This window comes from Oratosquilla oratoria, unplaced genomic scaffold, assembly GCF_046742065.1.
Source record: "Oratosquilla oratoria isolate Oo_2021 unplaced genomic scaffold, ASM4674206v1 SCAFFOLD53, whole genome shotgun sequence".
Taxonomy (NCBI): Eukaryota; Metazoa; Arthropoda; class Malacostraca; order Stomatopoda; family Squillidae; genus Oratosquilla; species Oratosquilla oratoria.
In genome coordinates this window covers 372501-382500 of record NW_027467717.1, presented here as the reverse complement: position 1 = coordinate 382500, position 10000 = coordinate 372501, and the positions used below count along the sequence as shown (strand labels likewise).

General features: G+C 42.9%; 1 protein-coding gene and 1 long non-coding RNA gene across 2 annotated transcripts in view; both read left to right on the top strand.

Annotated features, from left to right (window-relative positions):
• Nucleotides 1–6706, top strand: part of LOC143023653 (uncharacterized) — a 39447-nt gene extending 32741 nt beyond the window's left edge. The window contains exon 2 of the long non-coding RNA XR_012966190.1: nucleotides 6556–6706. This is a non-coding gene — a long non-coding RNA (uncharacterized LOC143023653). The remainder of the gene's footprint in view (nucleotides 1–6555) is intronic.
• A 775-nt stretch (nucleotides 6707–7481) lies between these two features.
• Nucleotides 7482–10000, top strand: part of LOC143023641 (uncharacterized) — a 272742-nt gene continuing 270223 nt past the window's right edge. The window contains exon 1 of the mRNA XM_076182230.1: nucleotides 7482–8584. Coding sequence (XP_076038345.1) covers nucleotides 7867–8584 — 718 coding nt within the window. The 5' untranslated portion in view covers nucleotides 7482–7866. The remainder of the gene's footprint in view (nucleotides 8585–10000) is intronic.

The following is a 10000-nucleotide window of genomic DNA, read 5'->3' as shown; positions in this document are numbered from 1 at the left end:
ATATGTATATATATATATGTATATATACGTACCTTCGGGTTCTAATCTCGATGACCACGGTGACCTCCATTTACCCCGGCTATCCGAGCACACAGGGAAAGGTAACAACTCCGTTCATAAATCTCTTGAAATACACGATAAAATATGAAGCATTTTTCTGTTTTTTGTGTTGTGTTGTTTATTTATTTTTCCCAGGTTATAAAGGGGGCGTGTCCCCAGCGGAGCAAGGTCTGCTTTATATTTGAGGTCAAAGTAGGTCAGGGAAGTAAAGGCTGATGCTCGATGCATTTTTTTCCCCAAAATGGATGGGGTGAAGCGAAGCAACAACACATGTATACACACATGTACGTATCTACGTTATACACACACACACACACACACACACACACACACACACACACACACACACACACACACACACACACACACACAAGACTCGTGGCGTATTGGTAGAGTTCCCAGCCACCACTACGGCGGTCCGGGTTCGAATCCCGCCCAGGGCTGAAATAATTTCAGTATCGCTGCGCTGCGAGTCGTTACTCCAACTCTCGTGGGCGGGGAGTTGGGTGTGTGTGTGCGTGTAAAGGTCACAACATTACCCATAGATCAGTCATATATGATCTCTGAGCTCTCTTCTGGGAGGGAAATAGCTGTCGATCACGAGTCCAACACGTGATCCAAGACCATGGTGAATCACACACACACACACACACACACACACACACACACACACACACACACACACACACACACACACATATATATATATATGTATATATATATATATATATATATATATATATATATATATATATATATATATATATATATATATATATATACATATTCGGTTGTCAGACGCTGATTCATATTGGTCTATCGCTGACAGATAATTAAAAATATATTCATTCGCCATGCCCAGTTTGGTGCCCTAATGGGATATCTCTTTATTGTAAAATGTTGTTTATATGTTAATTCGTTTGTTTTTCATTATTCTCATATTTTACATTGTTTTCTATTTTTCTATATATATCTATATTTTTACTTGCTTAGTTATGTTCTTGTTTATTCGTGTATTCAGCAACCCGGCTCCCCTAATAGAAGGGGAGAAAAGGAATTTTTAAATGTATGTTTTTTTTTTTACTTTTATTTTATTTATTTATTTATTTATTTATTTTTACTTTTATTTCTTTTATTCATTTATTTATCTTTTTTACTTTTATTTAATACCATATTTCAGTCAGTTTGTTCGTATATGTTTATTCGTCAATTTATTCATTCTTTTATTTTTTTTTTATCTATTTATTTATTCTTTATTTTCTATACTAAAATGGCTACACTGGGATTGAACCTGGGTCTCTGTTGTTATTGAGAGCGAAACCAACGCACCACAGCCGCAGAGTATTTCGCCATTTTTTTTTGCCAAATTCCAAATTTGCCATATTTTTTTTTTCACCAAATTCCCATTTCGCTATTTTTTTTTGCCAAATTCCCATTTCCCAATTTTTGCGAAATTCCCATAAGACCAAATTTTACCAGATTCCCATTTTGCCAAATTACCATTGAATAAAATTTGACCAAGTTCCCATTATGCCAATTTTTGCCAGATTTTTACTTCGCCATTCTTTTGCCAAATTCCAATTCGCCAAACATCTTAAACTCTACTAATTCAACATAAAACACTGACATAATCTAATCTAACCTAGCCAGAGGAATTGGGCGAAATGTGGCAAAACGTAATTTGGCGAAATGGGTCACCCCGATATTGTGGGGAGGTAGGATATGACAGTTTGGGGAATCATTTGACCATACTGTTTTGCCAAATTCCAATTTCGCCAAACTCCTTGGACTGAACCAATCTGAATTAGCCTAACCTGAAGCCGGCTAATCTAAACCAAACTGACTTGTCGAAACACAAGGGAATTTGGCGAAACAATTTGGCGAAATTCAATTTGGCGAAACAATTTGGCGAAAACAGGAAGATAACGCAATTTGGGTTTGTGTGTGACCTTGGGACTCGGATCAAACAGATGGACCACAGCTGGGATTTGGGGTGGATGAGGGTGAGGGTGAGAGGTGGCTGTGGGAGTAGCGACTAGGGGGGGACCCCCACGTCACACGTGACGTCATACATCGCAAATCAGACATGACATGTCGCATGTCATGTCACCCATGTGTCATACATCACATATCACGTCACACGTGACGTGCCATACGTCACACGTCACACCACACGTCACACATGACGTGTCACCATACGTCACACGGCACACATCACACTTCGTACATGACACGTCACACATAACACGTCACACATTACAAATCACACATCACATCACACGTCACACGTGTTCCCAAGGGAGGCGGGGCCGTAGGGGACCCATTTGGTGTTTTGATGTGATGCAGATGGAGCTAAATTGCAAAGATTATGCGACTTCACGCAGGAGTGGGGGAGGGGGGGAGAGGGGACGCAACCAGGGAGGAATCGGGGGGAGGGGGGGGGTGCGACGTCTGTGCAATAATTGGGAACAGGTGAGGATTCGAATCCCGGATGCATCCCGCCCAGACTGCATGCCCGGAATATGGATTGCTCACCCGGTCCGGGGATCGGTGCAAGTGGTGGTGATAGTGGTGATGGTAGTAGGTTGTGGTGATAGTGGTGGTGGTGATAGTGGTGGTGATAGAGGTGATGGTGGTGGTAGTAGGTGGTGGTGATAGTGGTGGTGGTGATAGTGGTGGTGGTGATGGTGGTGGTGATGGTGTTGGTGGTGGTGATAATGGTGGTGGTGGTGATAGTGGTGGTGGAGGTGGTGGTTTTAGTGATGGTGATAGTGGTTAAGGTTGTGGTGATGTTGATGGTCATGGTGGTGGTAATGGTAATAGTTTTAATGTTGGTGTTGGTGATAGTGGGCTTATGGTGGTTGTAGCAACGCTAGTGGTGATAATGTGGTGATAGTGGTGGTGGAGATGTAACCTAAGGTTTACTAAACGTGGCGTCACACTCGGCTAGCTTGCTATTCGCTTTTGCTACTAGGTTTGCCTAGAAACAGTACTTAGGTTACAATTCTAGGTTTCCGTAAGAGTTAATTTGACATTTGGAAATCTGAAAAAAAACAAAAAACAAAAACAAAAAAAATCGTAATGAAAGTCGTGTTATTCAAACTAAGTAGCATAGGCAAATAGCATACTATCGTAGTGTGCAGCCACCTTGATTCGCTGTGAATAACCAATTAACGCAACATTTTGGTGAATCTAGGCCCAATTGCAAACGATACGGAATGAGCGTTAATTTATGAAAATAGTCTTATTCGGAGAGACGAATTAATTTGAAACCAGTGTGCTGATATATACATGTATGTATATATATATATATATATATATATATATATATATATATTTATATATATGTATATATATATATATATATATATATATTGCTTATTTTTCTATTCATTCATTAATTAGATTATTTATGTGTTTATCTATTATCTATTTGCCTGGATAATGGTGATTTTTATTTATTTATATTATTATTATTATTATTATCATTATTATTATTATTATTATTATCATCATGATTTTATTTTGTATTAATTATTTTATTTTCATTTTTATTTTCTATTTATTTATTTTTCTATTTATAATTTATTTATTTATCTATTTTTTTCCGTTGGCGCTGGAGACCATAAGACGTTGAGTGAACGTTCGATACAGAAACCATTGGGCGCTGATGATTATCTGACGTTTGAGATAAATATTACAAAAGTATATATTACCGTAGATATAAACATTAACACATAGATCACTTCCACTACCACCACCTCCTCCACCACTACCACCATCACCTCCACCACCACCTCCACCACCACCCTCTCCACCACCACCCCCTCCACCACCACCCCCTCCACCACCACCCCCTCCACCATCCACTCCACCACCACCATCCCCTCCACTACCACCTCCACCGCCACCACCCCCTCCACCATCACCACCAACCCCTCCACCACCACCTCCACCACCACCTCCACCACCTCCACCACCACCTCCACCACCACCACCCCCTCCTCCACCTCCACTACCAGTAGCTCCACCTAATCCACCTCTTTCTCATCCACCATCCTTCCTTGTCCATCCACTCTTTCTCTTCCACCATCTTTCCTCTTCCACCGTCTTTCTTCTTCCACTCTTATCTCCACCATCTCCTCCTCCTTCTTCTCCTCTTCCTTCTCCTCCTCAGTCTCCTCCACCTTTTCGAGAATGAACTCCACTTCCTCAGACACCTCCACTTTTATACCTCCATGGCCCCCATTTCCTCCATCTTTATCTACTCCATTACCATTATCACCCCTTCCTGTGACTCTTACTCCTCTCTTTCCTCCATCCTCCACATCCTCCATCCTCCACATCCTCCACATTCCACATCCCTCATCCTCCACATCCTTCATCCTAAACATCCTCCATCCACCACATCTCCCATCCTCCACATCTTCCTCCATCCTCCACATCCTCCACATTCCACATCCTCCACATTCCACATCCTCCATCCTCCACATCCTTCATCCTCCTCATCCTCCATCCACCACATCTCCCATCCTCCACATCCTCCATCCTCCACATCTTCCTCCACACCCTCCACATCCTCCACATCCTCTACACCCTCCATCCTCCACATCCTCCATCTTCCATCCTCCAATCCTCCATCCTCCACACCCTCCATCCTCCACATCCTTCATCCTCCACACCCTCCATCCTCCATCCTCCACATCCCCCATTCTCCATATCATCCTTCATCTTCTACATCCTCCATCCTCCACATCTTCCATCCTCCACATCCTTCATCCTCCACATTCTCCATCCTATACATCCTCCATCTTCAAATCTCCCATCCTCCACATCCTACATCCTCCGCATCCTGCATCCTCCACATCCTCCATCCTCCACATCCTTCATCCTCCTTCTCCACATTCAATTTTCATCGTCTTATGTTGTGTATTTAATCGACATTTTTGTATTTATGGGAGGGAGGGGAAGGGAGGGTGGAGGGGAGGAGGGTGGCTGGTTGCGAGACAAGGGGCTTAAGAAGGCTGAGGGGGGCTTTGGCGACATTATTGGGCGGCTGGGATGCAGGTCAACCATGGTGGAATGGAAAATGGAAGAGAAGAAGAGAAATAATTGAAGAAAAAAGTAAAAGGTATTTAGGGAAATAGACATACACACACACACATACATACACGCGCGCATACACACACATACATACACGCGCGCACACACGCACACATACCTACACACACACACACACACACACACACACACACACACACACACACACACACACACACACACACACACACAGGTACACACAGATCGGTAAGTGATAGTGTGACCTTACACGCACCACACACACACCCATCCCCTTGCTCAAGGGGAACAGTAACGGCTTGTACTGATAACAGAAACTGCTTATGTCGAAAACTTAACGCGAAATGTTTGCAGTGTGTGTGTGTGTGTGTGTGTGTGTGTGTGTGTGTGTGTGTGTGTGTGTGTGATTCGCCATGGTCTTGGATCACGTGTTGGACTCGTGATTGACAGCTATTTCTCTCTGGGAAGAGACCTCAGATCTCATGTGTATGACCGATCTATGGGTAATGCTGTGACCTTACACGCACACACACACCCAACTCCCCGCCCACGAGAGTTGAAGTAACGACTCGCAGCGCAGCGATACTGAAATTATTTCAGCCCTGGGCGGGATTCGAACCGGGACCGCGCGTGCTAAAAGACAAGCTTCTTTCAACGCGAGACCCTAAGTTAAATAAAATCGTCTGACACTAGCCAGAATAAAAACATCGAAGTCAGTCATCCTGACGAAGGAGGAGGGGACGGTTGGGACTCGAACGGGGACCTTTTTGTTGCCGGTCGGGGACGGTACCGACCACACCACAGCGCTGAGATGATTTATGCTTCTGAGCGGAGAGTCAGTGTTGTCTTAAAGAATTCCGAAAATGGGGGGGGAGGGGAGTCGTCCAATACGACAAAGGTTTTTGGAGGTTTTGAGGTCAAATCGATATTCAAAATTGGTTCTTAGGTGGACCCTCAGAGTGCTTAAAAAGAGAGAGAGAGAGAGAGAGAGAGAGAGAGAGAGAGAGAGAGAGAGAGAGAGAATATACATAATTGTATAAATATATGTGTATATTATATATATATATATTATATGTATATATATGTATGTAAATGTATATATATATATATATATATATATATATATATATAATATATATATATATATATATATATATATATATATATATATATATGACTCAGTGATAGCCACTACCCAGGTCCACCAGGTCCACAAGTCTCCTAGTTGATATTCGGTGACCGAAGGCCAGCCCTGTGGGTTTCGTAGTTGAGATCAGGGCTTACTCCGGGAACTGAATACCAGCTTACAAGATTGCCCCTCGAATATAGTGTTATTTGTGTATTTGTGAGATATTCTCCAACAAAGAGTGTTGGTGCATCTCCAACTAATTGTTCTCCCTCTTTTCTCCCTCACAGATGTGTTGCTGATAATTCCCGACTGGATGTAAAGTAAGAGAAGAAGAAAAAGAGAAAAAGAGGAAAATGAAGAGAGATAGAAGAGAGTGAGGTGATCTGTAGTCAGGACTTAGTGAAATGAAACAAGAAGAGTCAAAAAGGAAATGAAAAAGGAGAGAAAGTGGAATGAAATTAAATTACATCAAATCCTAACCTCACCGACCCAACTCCAAAATAACTCGAGAATAACTGGTAGAACACGTGAACAGCTGGTGTTTAGTGAACCACCTAAAGGGAAGCGAACCAACTGAGAGTATCTGTTGACGATAAAAAGGGGGGGGGGGATTTCGAAATTTCGAAAAGACGTTCAATGGTGAAAGGAACAATACTGGAAAGAACTGGAATCCTCTGGAAGGATCCAGTATTCTGTAACACAAGAAAGGAATTAAAGAGGAAGAAGAAGAGGAATAGAATGTTTTCTTTTTAACGTTTCGTTAAAAAAAAATGGGAGCTTTGAGGGAGTCACTCGGGGAATGGTAGGGAGTAGAGGCTTTTTGGGATTTGTCGAGAAGAGAAAAAGGGATGAAAAGATTAAAAAAAAATAATGATAACAAATAGCTAAAAATAAAATAGAAATACGAAAAGAAAGATTTTTTCACTTTGAGCAAATACATAGAGAAATGGTTAAGACTTCTTCTTCTTCTTTTTTTTTCTTCGAGAATTTTTGGAATCGTTTGCGATTCAGTTTCGGATGGGAAAAGACGAGGGGGAGGAAGAGCGAAGGGAAAAGATAGAGATAGAGAGAGAGAGGGGGAGAGAGATGGATAGACGATAGAGGGGCGTTGAAGAGGTTGTTAACTTTACGATTGGTAATACGCGGAGATGCAGTCGTTAGAAGAGTAGTTTGAGATCGAGCAGGATTGGTTTGAACCGAAGAAGCTAAAAAAGAAAAAAAAAATATAATAATAATAAAAGAAAGGAATAAAAGTGACCCCCCTCAAAAAGAATACGAGAGGCTTCTTTTTATTATTACAAAAGGCTGTGGTTATTTTCAGAATGGACATATAAAAAAAGAGGGGTCGAAAGTGAAAGAAGAACAAGGACTTATACACGATCAAGACGCGGACTTTGGACGAAGGAGGGACTGACGAAGAAGCAGAAGGGGGATCTCGAGAGGACCACAAAAATGGTTATCATCAGTCCCCAAGGGCCATCGGGGACACTCCCTGCCCTCGGAAGCAGGTAGGCAAAGGCTCAGACTACTACAGGAACCCAGGTGGAGGCGCGCTGGAGCGGGTCTGAAGACGTCTTGAACCACTTCGAGGAGACACCATGGCTCCTGAGACTCGAAACCGCCTCGAAGACGGCGAAGACGCCAGGTCCTCTTCGTCAGGCGTCCGGGGCTGGTCGTCCGGGGCCGCCTCTCCTCCTCCGGAAGCCACGACTCTGTACGTTTCCAATCCTCGGGAGTTAGCGAAGGAGCTCCTCCTCCTCCCGAAGAAAGACCCGAATATCGAACTGACCTTCTTCGGCGAGTGCAGCGAGTTCGAAGATTCCGAAGTGGGGGACTTCGCTGAGGAGGGGTCCGAAGTAGCAGCAGAAGAAGAAGAAGAAGAGGAGGACACTGCCAAGCTCTCTCGGGCGGACCTGGGGCCACAGGACCCGGCGACTTCTCCTGTTGCAGAGGGTCCGGGAAACGTCGACCTGAAGACGCTTCTCTTCGTCCGGCCTCGAGTGACGACGACGACGGCGACGCCGACGAAGGAGGACCGGGTTCCTCCTTCGGCGTCGAAGACAACGACCAATCCTACGATAACGACGACTCCGCCGCCCGGAGACGACCCATCAACGACCAACTCCCAGGACCTGACTTCCTCGGCACCGACTCCCCCAGACAACACCAGATTGTCTCCACCTCCCGTGCCAGCTGCGGCGGCGGCGGCGGCGGCGCCCGCCCTCCAACACCACCAGCTGCATCTCCAACAGTTCCCCATACGGCTCCTCCTGCTTCTCAGTCTTCTCCTTCAGCCCTGTGCTACCCTGTGGACAAGTAAGTAAACCTTTATTATGTACTTTGTTTACGAATACATATACATCTAAGAACATAAGAACAGAAGAATGAAGGAGACTGCAAGAGACCACAAGGCCTACACTAGGCAGCTCCATATCCATCACCACCTGTCACCCCCATCCATAAAGTTGCCTAACCGTTTCTTGAAACAACTGATAGTTTCAGCGCTAACTACATGGTTACTAAGTCTATTCCATTCGTTGACCACCTTATTAGTAAACCAATTCTTGCCTATTTTCTTCTTAAATCTAATTTTGTCCAGTTTAAATCCATTACTGCGAGTCCTGACCTGTTATCTTAATATGATGACCTTGTTTGCATCACCCTTGTTAAAGCCTTTGATCCACTTGAACACCTCTATTAGATCACCCCGCACTCTGCGTCTTTCCAGAGACTGTAAGTAAAGGTGCCTAAGCCTCTCTTCGAAAGGCAAATTTCTGAGTCCCTGTGTCATTTTGGTCATTCTTCTTTGTACTTATTCTAGTGCTATGGAGCAAATCGGTAGTAGCGGCGATGTAATTCAAACAGGCCCGGCCGTCACCGAGCTTTGAACTCGGGTCCCGCTGAGCGTGGTAATGTTTGAGACTCATGTTCAGAGGAGCTGAAGGTCAAAGCTTCGTATAGGCCGGGCCTGATTATATATACATATACTTATACATATACATATACATATATACTGTTTTGAAGAAGACTTAGTCAAAACGTTACATTATATCAGTGTTCCTGGTTCAACCTGTGTTTCTTTACGACCTTTTCCACTCAACACACACACACACACACACACACACACACACACACACACACACACACACACACACACACACACACACACACACACACATACACACACACATATATATATAAATATATATATATATATATACACACATATATATACATATACATATACATACATACACATAAACATATACATATACTTATACATATACCAAGGACTACTATTACACAGGACGTGCGCACCCAGATCCCTGGATCCGCTAGCGGAGGCCATTGCTTTCTTTGTAACCTAACATTTTATATTGGACAAATATATCAAAACTAGAAACCTAACATTGTATATAGGACAAATATATCAACTATTGACTTATTCAATGCAGTATAAGTTAATATAAACTTTTATAGTGAAATAAGAAATCATTTTTAAGGCACTGTTATGCTTTGAAATGCCAATTTTAGCCGGACGTAACAAGTATTATTGTATGAGGCTAGTGGACACCAGGGTTGGCGATTTTTTTTTTTTTTTTTTTTTATCTTTAAAAAAAATATAAAAAATATTTTTTCTTATCTATATCAGATTTATTTGATTTAGATAATTTTTGTTGTTGTAGATTTTAGATATTGTGAGATTTCTATCTGATACGCGATCTGATTGCT